Consider the following 21589-nt stretch of genomic DNA (forward strand, 5'->3'; position numbering starts at 1 on the left):
CTTCAAAATGCTATTATCTGTATTCACTGTAATGACAAGCTACAGAGAGGCTTTTGTGTGTAGAGAGATGCAACAATTCGCCGGGGCCAAAAGGTGTGTTGTCTGAAAAGACAGCAATCAGACATGCCTATACGTCAACCGTTTTTGTTTGGAGCTTCGTTGTTAAAATGGGAGAGTCTGAGCCAGTGAATCTACCCGTACTAAAACTGTCACAACAATAGTGTGGTTAGTTTATCCTACAGAACTATCTATTTCCTGCCATGTAGTGGCGCCCACGAAACGCACCTTACCACGGAATCCGACCCAACCCACCAGAGTAGCAGTTACAAAGCCTGGCAGGTATAACCACACTTATAATCCAACATGGATTACGACACATCCTGAGAAAATGACCGTGGTGTTCAATCAAAACCGTCCCGCTAGTGAGTAATTGTGTTAGGAGTTCAGACTTTGGGTTGGTACTATTTTGGGCGCTGTTGTTGTATGGAATTTGCGGAAGATTGCGTCACAGGTGTTCACAACAGAACTGCAAAGATATATACCTTCAAATTTACCGGCGCCATGTTGGAAAGACATGCAACTCCAATTTATGAACTTACTGTTGTTTCGAAGACCAAACTATACTGTCCTGGTGCCTCTGTATAGTCATATCAAAATACCATACTGCTTTGACTCTGAGAATAATACAATTATTCATTTATGCTTGTTCCAGGCGCTACAATGCGTGTCCTACTACCGCCGTTTGCATGCTAATCCGGAATTGTTGCGGTTGAAGTCTCGGGTAAACAAACGGACAAGTCACCGAGTAAACAGACGTCCCTCCATGTGACCGACTGATTGTAAACATGGACACAAAACACTGCGAATGCCAAGTCTCACGTGAACGTTTTTTTCCACCAAACCCTCCCCCCCCCAAAATAAAACATTTCCACCACTACAGGAATGCTCCTCCCCTTCTTAGTTATCGAGTAGGTGCTAACTGTTTTATAGACCCATGTGGAGTTAACAGAGCCGAGCGTAAAACCAGAAGCCCGAACGAGGAATTCCGGAAGCGCTGCTCTCTAAAAATGTACGACATGTAATATTCAACACGCTGTTCATCAAACTACACAGCCAACTAAACAACCAACTGTTGCTCCAAACCGAGATTTCTGTGGCCCGCTCAGATTGAATTAGCCCATACAATATTAATGGGGATATCCTCTGCGCTTTTTGGAAACTACGGAGTAAGATTATGTGGTATTTGGTGTGACGTCGTCTATAATTCGCCGGATGAAGCCTTGACTTGCATATCGGTGTACACGACCGTGGGACCTTACCGGTTGAAAGGACCCCGGTTAGCATAAGAAAGGAACGCGTAGCCCCAGTAAGTGTACACGGGGGCAAAGGCTTTCTGCTCCCCGCCTGGCTTAAAGCGACAAGGCGGGCGTTTACCGTGTATAGTTCACGGTGACACAAACAGACAATGTTTAGGAGGTGAATCATACCGGTGTATCGGTGCGTGAATAAGGATACGTTGCGCCATGTCTCTGACGGAGCTGATCGCTGGGGAGGTCGACTGGAATTTCCGAAACTCCCGTCTCAAGTCGAAGAAGGCGTAGAAGTAGTCGGGAAGGCTGATGCCCTTCTTGCACGTTTCTGGGTGAAGGCACTGCCTCATGGCTTGCTGACCGTCCACCACCAGACAGAAGGGTGCCCCGACCCCGTTGGTGAGAGACTGGTGTAGCTGTTTCATACACAACAAGAGAGCATGTCAGACAACTTGTAACGTAAATAACGCCCCCTTCACACCAACACAACCAGAACGGGGATCAATATAAGCTTTCCAAGTAACGTGATTTTTACTTCTACATACGTCAGATGTCGAGAAAACACCCCAAATCCGGCCTCAGACCCACACCAGGTGAGAGCCAACCTGTATGACCCCGGCGCTACGAAACCAGTAGAGGCACGATCACATGTTGTGTTTGGTAGAGAGAGGAGGGGGGAACTGTTTGATCACCTGTTCTAAGACGGCTTGGATGGGCGCTCCACCGGCGACGGCTCCTTCGTCCATCCCGGTCCTCGACTTGGCCTCGTCGGAAAGTTCGCTGTGATCGGGTTTGACCACCAGACTCTGGACAGGGACCGACACCTGGAAGGTAGAGGGAATACTCAGTATAAACACGCCGCCTATCTCGTCCCGGCATACCCCCAACGTATCATCAACATACCCAAAACACGGATACAACACAAGCATGGGAGGGGGAGATTTCTAACTTACCGTGTTGGCTGTCGTATCCACGACGGACCACAGAATGTGCACGATCTCGCTCTCGTCGGATCCGAGTAGGTCTCCGGCCGCCTGACCGGCCGTGGTGCAGGACAGGACCACTAGGTTACTATACGAGCCCGCCATCATTCCAATCTATACCAAGTCCACTCAAGCACGACCACTGAACCTCTGACCGAGGGGCTGCTCACGCCAGCATATATAACCCAACTCCGCTTGGCGTGCAAATCATATGCAAATCGGGTCGGTCGCGAGTTGTCGATACCGCCCCATGTACCGCATTGTTTCCTAATGCAGCCCATTCATTGATTGGCTTTAACCCGGTGGACGTGGCACAGGAAACCGGGCGAACCGGTCCGAGATGCGCGCGCAGCTTCTTTCAGACAAAAAAAGTGTGGAGGGTGCACACATGCAGCTACTACGTACGAATAATAAAAGAGGCCGTACTCTCTTTCCAAATTCCACCGAGGATTTCGGTGCAAACATCGGAAAACCGCGTGGCAGAAACCTTATAAGTAAGTTCACAAAATTGCAAAAGGCGGTTTAATGGTGGTTTGGTGTTGGTGGCGGCTAAAAAGGTGTGGTGGCGAGCCGTAGCAATGTCGACTGTTTTGTTCTTCAAGTATTTAAGGGTCACTTGTTGAATGAAACTCCGCTGCCCAACTCTGCCCCATGTAATTATCAGTGCTTCAGGCACCGCCCATACGGTATCTGAGTCACTGACAGCGATTCATCAAAAATAATTGCCGTGTGGGAAGAACTACCTGAACTGTGGAATGTCAGATGATTTTAAGGCCCCAAATGAAGGAGAAAAAAATGCTTCGTGGCATTTCGGGTGCCAATATGGCGACTTCTTTTTTTTCTCTCTCTCTTTCTCAACACCAGAGTTCAACACAGACGAGCAACATGCTAAGTAGTTTGTCAGACAAGTAAATCCACCGCAGTCGGTTCGCTGAAAAAAGAGTAGTCTGTTCTTAATCCATACGGCTTCCATAAAGAAAAAAGAAGCCATTTTTAAATGGAAATTTTTGTACAGACACTGGGTGAGACAATGTAGTTGTGTATGTTTATCACAGCCACGCTGTGTTGGCTTCAAACCTGGCTTGGCCAAAACACCTGTGACTCTGGCCCAAGTCCGGGGTACAGGACAGAAGAATGGCGGACTTAATGGTTGAAAGGACGGGTCGAACACAGCACATTCCATGCGAATCTTCGCTCTCACAATGTCGCCATTTTGACGACAACTTGAAAGAACTTCCCTTAAAGATGAAACATTGCTATTTCATTTTCAAAGATTATCATAACGTTTTCTTCCGAACTTTGCCAAAAGAATGAAAAATATAGTATTTAAAGGAATCCTTGTATCTTTGTTGTTGTTGCTTGCTTAATGTAGTGTACAAACACGGAAGTCTACCTCTCTAACCAACCCGGAATCGTACACAAATCTCCCACCGTCTGCTTGTTTGTTGTTTTTCTACGGGCGAAAGTAACTGTAGAATTATTTGATTTGTGCCAAGCGGGGAGCCCCTCCCGTCGTAATTGGCGGGCGGAGTGAAGTCAGTTTACACCCGTACAACAATACAAACTAGCCGGCGTTTTCACCAACACCTTTTGTCGGCTGGGGTCACCCCCGTTTTGTTTGCCAAGTGTTCTCCGGTTTCCCCCTCTTCAGGAGCGCCCAGTCCTCGAGTGGCCGGGACACCCTGTTTTTTGTCAACAAAACATGGGGGCACGTGTTTGGTGACTATAGGAACCTATTGACATTGAAATCAACACGCCAAGATTATTTTCTAAGCTCTCCTTTCTTTTTCTCACAATTTCATTTATGATGAAGGAAAGAAGACGTTTTAATGTTTATTGTACAGTTTGCCCAACCAAGCCAGGTATAGGTCACAACAAAGACAAAACATACATGTAGAAGTATCATAGTTAAGCATGGGTCGTCGTCTTCCAGCTTGAAGTACCCGCCACTGGCACACTATAAAATGAACCCGAGTGTGATAGACTGCGACATACACAAATATATCTATACATAACCTTAACGCTGTTTTTTTTGGTCAGGTACATATTAAGCATATTATTGGGGGAAATTTTGTATGCAGACACATTATTGATCACTGCACATGTGTCCCTATGTCGCAATAAAAAGGGCAGTCGAAGGGATCAGTTCTAAAATTCTAAGTGGTTTTGGGTCTCTGAACATGTGCCATATCAAGTTGTAATATTTAGTTGTCTGTGAGTATTTGATGGATAAATAATACATCAAGCTAACCACATAACTACCATGTAAAAGATAGGGTTAACGTCTCGATATTTTTTTATCTGTCAAAGTTTAAATCTAGAATGTTACGTTGCTCAGAAAATATCACAATCATAGATCCTGTAGAATTATTAGTGCTTCGCATGATTTTGTACAACAGTCCTCCTTATATGGCTTTGCTGCCGAATTACTTCATTTTTGTCAGAAAAGTAACTACGAAAGACAAAATATATCCCAAACGAACACTCATAGTGTGACATGAAAACGCATGAAGCAGCTCAAAATTGCTGTTTCTCTATATGGAAACGACAGACAACATTTTAAAACATGTCGCCATTTTGTTGCGAATGGGTAGTTCGCACCACCTTACGGATGTCTAAACATCAATATTTTGGCTGTAAAGATTACAAAGTGTGTTGCGAATGATACTAGTAGATTACTGATTTAACACTTACATATTTGGAGAACTCGTGTTTTTTATAAACACAGTAGACATTAGATTGACGAAAATGTCAAGATGTTCTTGTATATCTTTTTCGTTCTGTCCTGTGCTGTCACTAGAGGGAAAACAATCAGACACTGAGTGGTCATTGAGGAACCTTTTAAACCAACCTTGGATCAGAAATTTTTAAATGATTTATTTTTTACCCAGGCTACTATACATTTACTTATTCTACCTACTTCTTACCACCCTGTAGTATTTTGACCAGCAGAAAGCAGAATTGTCTCACATGTATTGATAACATCGGGAAACAAAATGGCGACCACCTGTTGCCTTTTCTACAGGCAAGTGGTTTAAACACGAAGAACGTTAAAACATATTTTACAATATAACTTTCAAATATGTTTAAGGAAATTAACATAAGTGGGACATCAACTAAATTCTTCTGATTCCATGTAAGACTAATATATTATATTCTCATTCCATGTTTATTTTGTTAGGAAATTACTGTATGTTTGCATAATTCACAAAAACGTAGTTGTCTTAAAACATGCAGATATGTTTGCATTACAATCTGTTCAAATCTGTGGTAAATACAGAGGCAAAAAATATAATTTAGATTTTGTGAAGGATACATCTGTTTCAAATTCTTCTTTTTCTCTGACGGTGGAAAATATTGTAATCAAAGATAAGAACAGGAAACGATCTCACCAGGCCATGCAAATTACAAACATAGTTTGAATTCATACTCTAGAAACCTGGCTTGGACTGTTAGGAGCTGATGAATATATTCAACAAGTCTTAACTGCATATTTTAGCATACCAAAATACTGCTAATGTTAAAGTTGCCCTGGTTTTCTGTCTATAGAGCGCTTGCCATATGTTTCACTCAATCGTTTACATAACAGAAACAACGTGGCTCGACAACTGTAAAGCTTTTTGCTGATATTTCTGACGGTCGTAAGAGATCAACGGATTCATGACAATAGCTCTTCTATAATCTACATGTAGATACCTCTTTGGTATTTTGGTATCGTCGGAAATATACTTCAAAGAATACTTTTGTGCTTGGTCAATATTCACAGAATTTACTGGTATATTTGGAACACAGAAATGCGCATTCTGTAGTCTGCACAAGTGTGATATATCCATAGCTACACAGCATTGCCAATGCTTCCTAACTAATAACTAAAGATATATGCATTATAAGAATTGTGGTAACTATTTATTCTAATTCTTTAGGCACGTTTAGATATTTGGAATGAGTATTAGGATGTCTGATGATATAGTTACTTGATCAAACACTTCCAGAAAGTCAACGAAAACTGGAATATGTTATTCGTCTGATATTCTAAAAGTTTGTTGACGCAAACATGACCGAATTCCAAGATGGGGACAAAAATAACTACATGCAGTTGCAACGTTGCCATTTTGACATCACGTAAACAAATTGTATCAAAACACATTATGAAGGTTTTTGTTACAAAATTTGACCAAATGCCACCATAAGAAAACACATGTATAGCATCCGCGAGAAAACGTTTCATTCATTTATTTGTTACACTTTGGTGACTGCTGTACAAAATTGAATAGATAGTATCTATGTCAACGAAGCAACATCAATAAACTTAAGTTACTTGGGGCTGAATTTGACATTTTTACGTGTCTAAACGGCTAGAAAATACGAGTTGTCTGTTGGTTGGCTCCATTCTGAGCTCTATGTGTGTGCTTTAAGTTTTTATTTGGAATCATGATTGTTTTGATGTAAAAACAAAAGCATAATTTACGACAGACTAGGAGAATTATGATTACTTGTGACAAACATCAGACAATATCCGGTACAGACAAAATTAGACAACTCACAGCATGCATTCACTATGGCTTCACAACTTTAAAGAGGGTTTATGTTCTAAATTTAGAGGGTACAGATTTCATCATACTAGTGCGTTTGTTGGAAATCCAGATGTAAGATTGCCAGTAACATGGTCTTATAGTCTCATAATGCTGTGATAGTTTTCGAAAATGTTGTCCATATAAAGACCAGCTGGTACGTTTTCATTACAATATTACAGGAAAGCATGTGTTGAGGTTTACAGACTAAACAAAAAAATCAAGATATTAATTCGGTAGCGTCCACGAAGCCTTTCTACAGAGGTTTGTACCGTAGAATTCGTAAAAGAAGTGGAATATTTGACGAAGACAGTCAGTTGGAATGCTACATTTTCCATAGCAAGGTCGTAAGCCATACTCCTCTGGCCGTCTTACTCCTCTTGGAAGTTATCTGTCTATTCTGACCAACTTCTGTTATGTTTTCACAGACCTATGGAGTCTGGTAGATGCAAATAAATTGGCACATGTATCGGTATTTCATTTAACATTGATTACCGTGTGTGTATATAGAACGCAGCAACTGGGATTGTATCGTAATGCATGTCATAAATATATAATGATTCCATGCATTAAAGATACATATCCGCAATCTGATCTGCCAAAGTATAATGACACGGATACAAAAGGCAGTTTAGAACAGACTACTTGTATAATACTCGTCTTTTCTGTAAATAGACGTATGAGACAGACAGCGTGATTGTTGCTTTCATTTTTATTCGCACTCTTAGCAAGAAAGCAAAATACACAACAAAAAATTACATGGCATAATCTTTCTATTGCCAAATCATAGACATACTATCTACTGACAACAAATACCTATCTTTTACAATTAACTATACAAAGACGAACAACTGCAACTCAGACTAGAATAAGTGATTGCTTCTTTTTCCCTCGGATATTCGTTGAATATGGCAATACTCACTGTACAGCAAAACATAAGAAGAAGCTTTGAATTTTCAGTTTTGCCCTAAAAAGTTTCCTAGACATGAATATTAAGCTCAGCCGTAATTTGATACCAAATATAGATAACATATCAACTGGTATGTTATGTAAAATGGACAGATGAATTTTAGCTACAGGTAATGTCAAAACCACTAATATGTTTGATACGCGTGTATTTGCTAAACCAGCTGCATAGAATAATCAACGTACAAGGAAAACATGGATACATGTATTTGGAAATCTAAATGTATACTTCAAGTTCTATATACTTTGATATATATATACATAAACTTTAACACATAAAAACACGGATAGTGTAAATGTATATTTGACATATATGCTTTATTTGTGCAATGCAAAGGAAGCAAAAGCGTATACATATATACTGTAATAACAGTTAACCCGACATTCTATTCGCTGGAGTTTAAATCATTTTTATTCTGCACGAGATAGATAACATAAAAACATAATGAAAAAATTGACAATTCTTTATCTTATACCTTATTATCATCAGGAGGGCGGACGGCAAAGACAGTATAACGTATACTAGTTACCGAGTGCATGGGACATTTTAGTTGTTGTCTATAAATAATTACGAGTATATTACAAGTTTTAGAGATACTAAAAAACATGTTTTTACGTCTCAATTTATGCTCTGTGCAACATTTCACAAAGCACTATGTCACAATCAGAGAGTAAGAAGAGAGTATACGTGTTATGGAAACATATATCGAAATGTTTCATTTACTGTCAAAACTGTACTATTCAGAATAGTTAAAATCCTGAATATGAACACCGTATTCTATGCACCAAACAGCACATTCAAAGTTGGGTTAACCTGGCAAATCGAAGAAATAACACATTAACCTGCTATATACATGAATATATGGTGCAGCGTATTTCTTAATGTGAGCGGGACGACTAAACCTATGTACATTGAATTTTACTTGCGTGCTGTGCAGTAACTGATGCAAAGTTGATACCGTGTTTGCAACGGAATTTGTAATTACAATCCATAATTTGCACTATGATATCTCTAGTCTCCAGAGACGATACTCGAGATAGCTATTCATGTTCGGTTTTTGCCCTGGGCAGAAAACTATTCAACAATTTAATTTTTCTTTGGATGCATGTCAAGCAATGGTGCAATTTACTGCAGTGTGGTCAGTAAGATTATGTGGTCTTGATAACTTCTTTCGTTAAAAAAGTTGACTTATCTACCAGCTTCCTGATTCCTGCACCAGATATGATATCATCGCAGAACAAGATTTATTCTGTTGTTGCAATTGTTGCTGTAGAAAAGTAATATGTATGTTAAAACAGTAGAAACGCATGAACTATGGTCGTAATATTCATCCCATTCGTGACCGTATTGCCAGTGTGTCATATGTGGTTTGCAACATAAACAATGTATTAAACAAATCTGTGTCATGTTAGCTTCTATATCATATCTTTTGACATCCATTTTGTCGTTCAATTTGTGCCGACACTGTTGATATTAAAATGATTTTGATTAATCCTTGTAGTCAAATGCTTTACTAAAAAGTCAATTCAGAGAAGTTTCTTCTAGATCATGTTTCCGGAAATATTACTTTTATCAAACGTTGACCGTGCGTGTTACCAAAACCATACTAACAAACCACACTGTGACAACCCTCTACCAAACATGTGAACACATGCCCAGCACGTAACAAAAATACTGCGGTTTGATTTGATAACTTCCGCGACATTCGAGCAGTCGGCGCCATTTTGGGTCATATCCGCGCCGACCAGTGCGGGTATGGTGGCGGGTGTTTTTCCCGCGCTGTCATGAGGATATGGGTCATCACTTCTCGGTATTCCCCCCTCAGTGATGTCGTCTAAACCACAAGAAGTTGGGACGATAGCTTAGACCTCTGTTCTCGACTAGAATGCGAAAAAGATTGGATTTGTGTGATCCGATGATTTTATAATTGGAATATAATGCAAGGTGTATACTGGCTTAAAAGACAGCGAAACTTTTATCTACAAACTTCGTTAGCCAATGTGCCGTTTTTTGTCTGTCAGTGGTAACACCTATTTATAATTTGGGAGAAGCAAAACGACATTTGAATGTTAGAGAGTAGTTCTGATCTCAGTCTTGAAACATTCAAAACTAGGCTTGCTTACCTTTCATAGATTCTATTGCAATCTCATGGTTCAATTTAGAATACAAACCTTAATTCCACATATCTCAAATTGCGCATAGTACATAGTACATAGTCACAACCAACAAATCGTTTACAAATACGTATATAGACAAGTTAATGTAAATACTATAATCTTGTATGTAGATTCGGCTTCTTGTCGCTTCTTTGCAACGATGGAGATATACGGGCTGTTAGGATTTGCGGTTGAAAATCTGACGTTTGAATTTGTTATGAAAGCTTTTATTATGAAAGTTGTATACCTCTTACTATTCCTTATATTCATTCTGTCATTAAAAAAAGATCTCTAAATGCAAGTCAATGTAAAGGGCGACACAAACAGATACAATCCCACAGGTTCACAAAAGGAACAATAAAGTAATATCTAATGATTATAAGATTTTCAATGAGTTGAAATTTTTGTTTCTAAAGGGAGAAGTAAAGGTTCTTACTTCAATGTCTAGAATGCATACATGACTGAAACGAGTAGAAATGTCTTGGGAGGGCTATTTTTCCAGTGATCGAAATAAAAAGTTACTTGGGACACAAGTTTAGCGTTACTTGAATACACTGTCAAGAATATAGATGTGCATATACATATAACAGCAGAAATCTAAGGTATTCTTGAAAAATATAAATGTCCGGTTCAAAAGCCTATGTGTCAGGCTATAACTAGTCTTCCTTTACAATATGTGCCTATGTATACCCCAATTAACTACTGAAACTGAAACAAGTGCGAACCAAAATAAATGTATATATAAATATATATATATATATAGCAGCTGGTATGCTCTTCTTTCGACATGACAGGAAACCACCTGTTGTTTCTGTCATGAAAAAAAAACAAAGATGGCCGCTCTATCTCCTAACATCCATCCGAAATCTTTGGGCAGCGTAGTGTGTGTGTGCGTGTGTGTGTGTTTGTATGTATGCATGTGCATGTTTGTGTTTGTGTGTGTGTGTTTTTTGTATTTACAGTTTACAGCGCAAGTAAGGCAGATCTAAACCATATTCCGTCATCTAAGAGAACCTAAACTAAAAGAGTTCACAGTATGAAAATTATTTGACCGATTTATTTTCCAAGAAGTGTATGTTCGTCAAATAGAAAAATCTCAGCTCCACGTATTGCCGAAAGTTTTGCCCATAGCATGAAATCGTCGGGTTCATTGTCCTCACATGCTGTCCTGTGCTCTCATATCTCTTCATCGCTTTGCATCAGAATAGACATAAACACTAGTGACGACACCAAAACACAACAACTTGCTGTTGTCCGATAAAAAATGGCGTCTGATTCAAAATGGCGTCCGAACTAAAAGTTGAGGAAACATACCCTGCATCTAATTTTCCCTCAAATGAAGTTTAACCATGTTGGATGTTGCGTTAGTTGTCAAGAATGAACCTGATTTTAGTTCAACCTGCGGTCGTCCGATGGAAAATGTCGTCTGATTCAAAATGGCGTCCGAACTAAAGGTTGAGGAAACATACCCTAGGTTGAGGAAACAAAACTGTAATTCACTTTATGTTCACGGTAGCAAAATTTCGCGGTGTGAGAAAAAATTAAGTGTTAACGGCACTCTATGTTCGCGGTGGCGGCGGTTCACCAAAAGAAAGTCGGCCTGTTTCGGCCGTGATTTGATGACAGCGCACGGAACGCAACAGGGCCAATGACCCCTGATATGTCGCAATCACATTTGCCGCATAGGCTGACGGGATACCCACGCCAAACACAAGCGACGCGGGCGCCATTTTGAAATATTTTCGGCGTGAAAGACGGCGCTAAGTTTTAAACTTTCAGCGTAATTTGTGGACACAAATTGTACACAAATTGTACACAAGGAGGTGAAGAGTTTATCTCTCCGATATTTACAGTAGTTCCAACTCAGAATTATGAAACGAACGTCTTTTTTTCGGCATGTAAGCGGAGTTTTGTTTTTTTTTTTTTTTTTTTTTTTTTTTATTGCCATGAATAATTATACAAATACAAAAAAATGAACAGAAGACAGCCTCCCATGAATTTTTTACAGCATAAAGTAACCAAACTAAGCGAAATCATACATTTAAATATCAGAATTAAGCAAACTGCAAATATATATCAACAACAAAAAAGCGAAATCATAAGCACAAAGTTCCCCACTTACCCCGGTGCTTCTCCAGCTTCCCCCTCCGAGACGCAATAAGACATTCTGTCTTTTGAAATACCGATGTAAGTGTTTTAAAGGACTGGAAATTTAGAATCTTAAAGCGTCGGGAACGGAATATGAAAATCTTACCCAATAATATAATCAAGTTTTTTAAAGGGGGTGCACTTAAAGATAGATCTCCAAACATAACAACAAAGGAATTTAATTCTAAAGTCAAGCTTATTTCTTGTTTTAGCCAAGTTTGTACATTGTTCCAAAAAGATATCACATGAGGGCATTCCCAGAAGATATGAATGTAAGATTCTTCATCACTTTGGCAGAAAGAACAGGTACTAGATTCAATTAAATTCCAAAGTTTTAAAACTTTGTTGCATGGTAAGAATTTATAAAGTAAACGGTACTGAAAATACCGAGCATTGGGGTCAATAGTACATTTAGACAAAGCTGTAAATACTTCTCGCCATGGTATGGGTCTATCAAAATAGTAAAACCATGATAATCGTACTTTATGGGCAATACTCACTTCATTTGTATGGACAAGAAAGAAATTATACAACAACTTATTAATTTTAATATTTCTTAACCACATATGATTATATTGGCGCGGTAAACATACAAGCTCTTTCGAATGGTCAATATTTAATAAGGTTTTCCATGCTTTCGGGATTGCGGAGATAAGCTGTTGATATTGAAACTGCTCACAACTGTTTGGGTACACTAAACAAAATTCAGCGTACGACATAACATTTCCATCTGTATCTAACAAGTCATTTACAAAAATTATATTCCTATTAAACAGAGCAGTTTAAAAAATGGATTTATTATCAACAGTAATGTTGGAGTTATTCCAAAGTATTTGTTGACGCACATCAGCTGGCGTCGCGGGTTCAACGTGCTGAAATTTGTACCATGCATCTAAAACTTCAAAGAGAAAACCCTTATAATTAAGGGTTTGCACTGAAGATAACTGCATGAAAGGAAATAAACTCAGATTAAGACGAGGATGAGCTTTTATAGCAAAAGAAGTAAACCAATCCGCATGAAAAAATAATTTAGGTACCCATGAAGCTTTCATGGTAAGGTTAAAAGCACGTAAATTAATTAACTTCAAACCACCATTTTCCACCAAATTATATAATACTTTTCTGGCTACTCTTTCTGGTCCATCTTCCCAAATAAAGGAGAAGACTTTCCTCTCATAAATTTTAAAGAACAGATCATTTGGGGAAGGTAAAACCTGAAATAAGTTTGTAAACTGGGGAACCACCAGGGAATTAACAACTGTTATTTTTCCATAAAGAGATAAAGTTTTGCCTTTCCATGGTCGTAATAACCTGTCCAGTCGTTCCAAACGAGGTTCAAAATTTACATTAACAAGAGTATCCATATCGATGGGAATATGAATTCCCAATACATCCACACCTCCGTCAACCCATTGAAATGGTAGATGGGTGGGTAAACAAAAATTTGTAAACTTTAAACAGCCTAATCTTAAAATTTTACACTTTTCGGCATGTAATTGAAGACCAGAGATACTGGAGAAACGTTCTAAATCAGACAGCAATGCATAAAATGTCTGCAAATTGGGTTCAAACGGAAAATTCGAATCATCCGCATATTGAGAAATCTTAGTACATTTTCCATTGATATTCAAACCACGAATTGAATGATTGGACCTTATCTTAATGGCAAGGACTTCAACCGCTATTACAAAAAGGTACGGCGACAAAGGACAACCTTGACGTACGCCACGATTCAATGTAAAAGGATTAGAAATATATCCATTATTAATAACTGAACTTATTGATTTTTCATACAAAACTTTTACCCACGTTTTCAGTTGTGGGCCAAAGTTAAAATAATCCAAACATTTAAACATGAAATCCCACCTTAAAGTGTCAAAAGCTTTCTTATAATCAGCGATAAATATTAATCCAGGCTTCCCTGTATCTTCATAATGTTCAATCGTGTCTAAAAGTCTTCTTATATTATCTCCTATGTATCTACCCTTAATAAACCCTGTTTGATCAGTCTCGATTATATCTGAAATTACCTGTTTAAATCTAAGCGCAATACACTGCGGAGTTTTGTTTGCCACGTTTCTAGTCGTAAAAATTTCCCCGCTATTATTGTTGTGAATTTTAGTTGCTGTAATTCCATAGCCATTACTTGTATTTGTAAAGACCGGTACTACTCAGTTTTATTTTTTGTTCTGTTTTTAACTTGTAGAAATCTAGTTAAACTATGATAATGTACTAAGTAGATTGTTATCGCAGCCATGTCACGGCGTGTACGTAAGTTTTGTTTAAGTAAACAAAGCCGATATGTTTCTTTTTCCTCCGGTCGCCGGTGGCACATTTCTATACAATAATGACTCCCTGTATCGTATATGTGTTGAATCAACTTTTATTTTTACAACATACTGGTATTTCAGTAAATTCGCTGGTTCATTTGTACTCATCACCTGAAATTCCGCGACTTTGTTGAAAATTCCTTTGTCTAAGGATTGGCTTGGGTACCGCCATTTTGTAACATTTTTTTTATGTATCGCTAGCTGTAGTTGTACAAATATACGAGTCATTTTTTGTACTAGTACTAGTACTTTCAGTGATGATCCTGTAGTAATTCCTTGCTTGAATAGCACTGTAGTAGTTTTTTAGTTTGTAAATGTACACATGCTGCCTGCTAGCGGCGATGTAAACAAAATAGCGGTTTATGTTATCGTAACGTAAACATGAACATAAGTAAAAGAAATGACACAATTTTGTGCTTGTAGAATAAATGTTTTATTTCTTGAGGAGAATTTGTGTTTGAGTTGTTATTGTGGCGATCGTTGCGTGTTGAAAGTGTGTTGTGTGAATGGATAAGACATTCGTAACGTACTAGTAAGTACTAGTTCTAAGTACTTGGATGGTAGCGGAGAAGTGGGAGGGGGGCGAAAGACGAATGATTTTTTAACGGCAATGATAACTTCGCGGCACAGACGTCACCGTGAAAACCGTGAACATAAAGTTACCGTTAATAAAACAGGAATTACAGTACCCTCTAATTTTCCCTCAAATGAGTATTAACTATGTTGAATGTCGCGTTAGATATGTCAAGAATTAACCTCATTTTAGTTACAAACTGCAGTCGTCCGATTGAAAATGTCGTCTTATTCAAAATGGTGTCAGAACCGTAGAAGTTGAGAAAACATATCCTGCAAATAATTTTCACTCAAATGAGCATACACTACGTTGAATGTCGCGTGAGTTATCCCAAGAACTAACCTAATTTGAGTTACAAACTGCTTGATGTTTTTTTCCAACATCAAATCTCCAGAAAATGGCAGTTTTAGAACGCAGTATGCATGACCACCTACAGTAATTGCCCCCTCAATCCGCACACCTTTACCTGTAAAAATTCCTCTACATATTCATTTGACTTTAATGGTCCTTTACTGGGTTGCCTTAAAGTCTACCTGTAACGTAAATAATCCCCTGTATTTCACTGTGTACCGTTATCGGGACAAGAGATTTACCCCCTTGTTTTTGACATGCCCTTGAGCAATGTTTTTAGTCTTCGCTTTGGTGCGGTTTGGACGGAGGAAGAGGTGTTTTCATGTCACGCCATTCTCCACGGACATCTCGCCCTCCTGGCTTACTTCAATAACCAGGAGATGGGATTATCTCCGTGTTTGTGCACATCGGTAATTGGCCCAGAAGAATCGAGTTTTGAAAGACTTATAAAGGTACCGAGTTGACCCCTCTCCGCCCAGTGTTGGAGATAATCACTGCATAGCATGCAAGCCCCCGGGGGTACTGTCAGATAGCTATAGAGCCGGCCAGAGACAAACGGCAGCGCCGCAGGGGATAATTATGGGGCACCCATCTCAAGAGAGGGGCAACAAGTCTACCTGCAATCTTTAAGGATCTCCAAGGAGTTCTGCATTGCTCATTTTGAAGTCTTGAAGAAAATGCATAAACCAACGAATCTGTTATGTGTTACACTGACCTCAATGTTGTCACTACTCAAATCCGTACATTACATAACAGTTGGAGGTCATGTTTGTGATGTTTTGAAGGAGGTGTGAGTGGGGAGGTGGGCGAGTTTTTTTGGGGAGGGGGGCAGGTTGTAAAGACTACATTATTGTGATTACCGTCTCAGCGGGAGCCTGGCGTTTGTGTACTGCAGGTGCAGAATCACAGCCCGTACCCAGGGACCTGTCATTGCACAGGCACACCCCCTGTGGTCCCTGATTATAGTCCGTGTGCTGTGAAATATTCCATCACACACTTACAAACTTGTTTAACGATTCTAAAGTGCTTTTTAAGAGTCCCTAAACATATAAAATACCAGCAATTGCAGGTGTATTCTTAGAATAGACGCACCTAGTGGTACTTGTAAACTTTCGGTGACTCTCATTGTTGTAAAATTCCGAAGACGTTTGAAAAATGTGACAAGATTAAGAAACATTTGTGTCAAAGTTATGATAAACGTAATGGAACTTAGACTATACGATTTAAACATGCAAGCTTACGTTGGAAAGAAGTAAAACCTCCTTTATATGTCATTGTTATGGTATAAAAGTGTCATAGTGGATGCTGACAGTTTCCCAAACATATCTAGTTGCTTGAGTAACTGCTATATATGGCGTATCTTATTACCTGGATGTCTAACCCTCATTGACGCATAGCGTTGATACTTTGACGCCTTTGAAGCTATTAGTGTAAAACACGTTTATTTTCAAAGACTCTAGATCAACATAGCTTTTAACTCTTCGTTTATTCTCTCTAACAAAAACAACTTAAGGAAAGTCACTGGTCATACAATGTCATCAGAGCATATACTTAGACAATTTTTCTTGCAAATATAATTCCTTCTTCTTTCTGTTATCTGAACAAAAACAATGTAAAGAACTTTGCTTACCTGTATAATTATTCAAAGTAGGATAATGAAGGGACTATACAAATCCATTGATCACATGGTAATATTTGTGTTTAATGTCTCGGCACAGATCTGCCCTGTGGGATTGTGTAGAGATTGCCGGAGATATACAGTGTGTTCTCTAACCGCACTATTTGTTCCGTTTTATCAGAAGACTATAGAAGTAGAAAGGGGTGTCCCTGTAGCTCAACTGGTAGCAGCCTCACAGTTGAGCTGGAATTAAGTTGGTATCTCACGGCTCTGCAAGGTTCGAAAGATACTTAATGAATTTCAGAGATAAAGAACAAATTTTCTCACGTTTTGTGTATTTTGTTGTCTTCTAAGTCGTACTTCTACATATTACGCAATATCTAAATTATAAAAAATCGAAGAAAATAACACAAGGGCGCCGCAGTGAACGAATCCCGCAGTGCCGCACCGGTGCCACAAGTGCAGTGAGATACCACCTTTAGCTAGTAACTCTCATACTCCGGTTCAAACAGTGGGAAGAGCATCTGAGTTGGGGCTGCACTCGCCTTTTGGAATGGGCGTAAAAGTGGAGACTTATGTTTGAGGAGGTACTTGTACCTCAAGCACAATAATCGAGGCAGTGGTAGCAACTCCTGCTGCAAAAACATACCTTGCTGCTGAAACAACTAGCTAGGGTTGTCCCTGTGGAGTCAACTGGTATACATGTAGCATCCTCACAGTTGAGCTCCTGGTTGCAGTCGTAAGCTACTATTAGTTCCAATTAGTTGATAACTGGAAGACTGGAACTCTGGAAAAGAGCATATCGGCTTGGGCTGAACCCATCTTTCGGAAGTGATGTAAAATGGTGGACTTGTGTTCAAGTTCGAAGAGGTGCCTCAAACACATTGATGTGGAAGAGCTAGCCCTCTTTGTAAAAATATATATATAGCATGCTTCAAAAGGAAACTTGATGACCTATGTGCACTAGGTACTAGATGTTGAATAAAAAACAACAACAAACTAGAGTTCCACGAACACATACCTTTGCCAAATAAACCAGGTTTGTTATGTAGAATGATGTCTGTAGACATAAATGTGTTACTCATTACATTTTATTTTATATGCCCGGAGTTGGTTCATAACGTTTCGCCATTGCTTATAAAAATTAGATCCCTATTTACATAATGATAGTAAATTGTATCAAGCATCACTTAAGCTATCAGCATACCAAAAATCATGACGATCCTTTCATCCCTTCTTGACTTATTCTCTTTCAAAGTAGGAAACTAAACCGGCTCCTGCAGTTCAAGAAAAGACGTTACCGGACCCAAACATACACCTCTTAGTCTCTGCCATCTTTCTCAGTTCCATATGTGTCAAGTTTGAAAGTCCTATCACGGAATGCAGTGGATTTGTCAACTTTCCACATTATGCAAATTAGCTGTTAATTTATATAATTAGTATCTCATTATGTACGTTTTTACTTAGGATATCTACATACCAAAAACATGACGATCCGTCAACATGTTCATATTTTGCCATTAATTATGCAAATGAGATCATCATCTGCATAATTAATATGTATAGATATTTCTTTCTTTCTCAGCTACAAATGTGACAAGTTTGAAAGTCCTATAAAGGAACGCAGTGGATTAACAAACTTTCCTCATGAATTATGCAAATTAGCTACCGATTTGCATAATTAGAATTTCATCATGTAAGTCTTCCCTTTGGCTATCTACATACCAAAATCATGACGATCCGTCAACACGTTTATATTTTCTCATTAATTATGCAAATGAGGTCGTCATTTGCATGATTGATATGCATTGATATTTCTCTCTTCCTCATCTATATATGTGACAAGTTTGAAAGTCCTATCATGAAATGCAGTGGATTTATAAACTTTCCTCATTAATTATGTAAATTAGTTCCTGATTTGCATAATTAGTATTTCATAATGTACATTGTTACTTGGGCTATCTACATACCAAAAATCGTGATGATTCATCAACACGTTCTCGAGTTATTCTCGTCCAAAGTTTGAAAGGAAATCGGCGACTGCAGTTCCAAACAAGCCGCTAGGGGGTTCCAAACTTCTAGTACTTACTCTCTGCCCCAAGGGCTATGTACCACTCAAAAATCATAACCACAGCATGTTCAGAAGACGAGATATCAAAAATTGAGGTTCTGCTGCAGTACCTTAGCAAGCCGCTAGGGGCCCATTATCGAACTTGACCTTCGTTTTCCCGACCCCTATCCACCTACCAAATATCATCGGGATCCATCCAAGGCTTCTCGAGTTATGCTGTTAACACACACACAGACAGACAGACAGACTCACAAGCCTAAAACATAACCTTAGCCATTCTGGCAAAGGTAATAAGTAACAAAGTATGTAAATATGATAAGTTTCTTACTGATTTTCTCTTGTTTTACAGATTGGAAGAGAGGAACGTTATCAACCGGCGCGGACCGCCATAAGAACATATCATCTCATGAGCTCAGGTTGTTCAGTGGTGGAATGCCATAATGGACTGCATGTAGAAAATCGTATCAGTGGCCATGTGAAACCTAAAAGCAGAGTAAAGATTCTTGATGTTTTACGCCTGATGTTTTGCTCTTGTACTCATCTCTTCACTAACGTTGGCACTGTCAGTACGCACGTTTTTATACTACCTGATGTAATGTTAATGTTATATGCAAATGTATGTATATTGTCCATGTTGTTTTTGATATGGGCCCTGGGCCTGATACAAAGATAAGATCAATGAAATCAAATCCCTGAAGAATTCCGTTATGCTACTTTACAGACAACCAGATATTCGCACATTTATATTTCTCTCTTGGATTACCAAAACAAACTTAAAACGACGAATGAACATTTTCCTTAAGTATCGAACCAGCAATTGTTTTAAAAGTACAAAATTGTCTTGTGATATGTTTAAAACTTAAAACTGCTCTCTTTAAGAAGTTTTCAAGAATACAAATTAAGGAGCTGCCGTAAATTTTTCACCTTCCAGACGATTGCACCGAAAGAAGCGTCATTTTTTAAATTTTTTCCGCCATTTTCACAACTAATATTTAAGTTTACGGACTGGTAATTTGTTGCTTCGGACATAAACACACAGAGACAAAACTGTTATTGAAATGTGCCACATTTTGCCCACGGCGAAAGACAGACACAATGTGGAATTGTTTACTCCTCAAAACACAGGATCAAATGGGGTTTACCATTTATTCAGAGACGAAAAGACTGAATGAATAAAATGAAAAGATGTTTTCTACCTTGTTTGACTAAACATTTATAATTGTCATGTTTGTGGCTATGTTGTGTTAATGAAAAATTGCCAAGATATGTACTAAATTTTTTCGACCTATTCTAAATGCATTTAAGGTTGAATACTTTCTGTAACGTTACTTCTCGAATCTGTTGAAAGTATCACAACGTCTGTTTTCTGTCAGAATTCGACGTGTACCAAATGTCACTTATTTCAATCAATAAAGATATTCAAATTTCAAAAGACAGTGTGTTCAAGTGTCTTGATTACGCCCATTTCTAAGTCTACCTGTAGCACTAGTGTACAATTATACGTGGGGTAACCTATATCCGTTGTTTGAAAAACTAAAACGTTGTTTATAAACAAATAATGCAGTTTGAAACAACCATCCTTCAACTCTGTATAGTATATGTTCAAATACATTGGATATAGGTTACCTCGCGGATAAAGGTGAATTAGCGTTACGGTGGCATCTTTAGTAAACGGCTTCTTGCATTTTGGTCTAAAGTTTGCGAAGAAGATTCTAGAAGAATTAGGTGTTAGAAAAATTCTAATGATCATCATAGCTGTCCTCGGTCATTAAAAGGTGTAACTTTTTCGACCCCGAAAATTAAGTAGGTGTTGGTATTGTAGGACTTAAGACGCTAAAACTGATTTGCCTGAGGGACAAGATAACGCCCCCACAAGGAAGATGCAGCAGCCCTTTTGTGGCGAAGATAATGTTACATCTATGGCTTCCCCTCCCCCTGCCCCGAGCTAAAGTTTACTACACTGGTGACCACCGGTGTGACCCCCCCCCCCTTTAGTACAACTTTGATAGATTTTGCTGACATCTTACAAATACGAAGATTTGTTCCTAAATGTTGCCTAAGATCATGTCTGCTGTGCTTTACTTCTTCTCATTTATGTTGTGGCTTGTCCGCTGTTTTGATGTTGACCAAGACAACAAATTGTTTACACACAACAACCTTTTCATACTTGTCAAAAGTGGCGTATAACCTTTGCTACCCCGGCTCAAGGACTGTAGTTAGAAATCCCAAACGCAGAATGTGAATAATCCAGCCATTGTCCATTACCATGGCGACGGCCCTGATTGACAGATCCATCGTTCGACCCTTGATAAATTTTTGACAGGGCGATCCATCAAACCAACCTGTCCTGCAACTCGGGATGGGCGCGAACAATGCCCCGACCCTCCCACTAAACTACCTGTGCGCCCATTTTCTCGTGCTTTCATGCATGTCAAAAGTTTTGGGACGACTTTTGGGGCCCCCGCCGGGTCTACAGATGACTAGATAGCATTGTTGTGGTGGATTTAATT

At 38.9% G+C, this 21589-nt stretch overlaps 1 protein-coding gene and 1 long non-coding RNA gene across 4 annotated transcripts in view; one reads left to right on the forward strand and one right to left on the reverse strand.

Moving 5' to 3' along the window:
* LOC118417730 (epithelial splicing regulatory protein 1-like) overlaps positions 1–2533 on the reverse strand; it is an 18378-nt gene extending 15845 nt beyond the window's left edge. Inside the window, exons 1-3 of one of the 3 annotated variants that reach the window (XM_035823412.1) lie at positions 2264–2533; positions 2003–2134; positions 1516–1726 (exon numbers count right to left, since the gene is read on the reverse strand). In XM_035823412.1, the coding sequence (XP_035679305.1) occupies positions 1516–1726; positions 2003–2134; positions 2264–2401 (481 nt within the window). In that variant the 5' untranslated portion in view covers positions 2402–2533. The remainder of the gene's footprint in view (positions 1–1515; positions 1727–2002; positions 2135–2263) is intronic. The other 2 variants (XM_035823410.1, XM_035823413.1) reach the window with 2 other exon arrangements.
* A 125-nt stretch (positions 2534–2658) lies between these two features.
* Positions 2659–19593, forward strand: LOC118417731. The gene is made up of 2 exons (XR_004831385.1): positions 2659–2787; positions 19429–19593. It is a non-coding gene; the product is annotated as an uncharacterized LOC118417731 (long non-coding RNA).
* The last annotated feature ends 1996 nt before the right edge of the window (positions 19594–21589 follow it).

This window comes from Branchiostoma floridae, chromosome 6 (assembly GCF_000003815.2).
Source record: "Branchiostoma floridae strain S238N-H82 chromosome 6, Bfl_VNyyK, whole genome shotgun sequence".
Lineage (NCBI taxonomy): Eukaryota > Metazoa > Chordata > Leptocardii > Amphioxiformes > Branchiostomatidae > Branchiostoma > Branchiostoma floridae.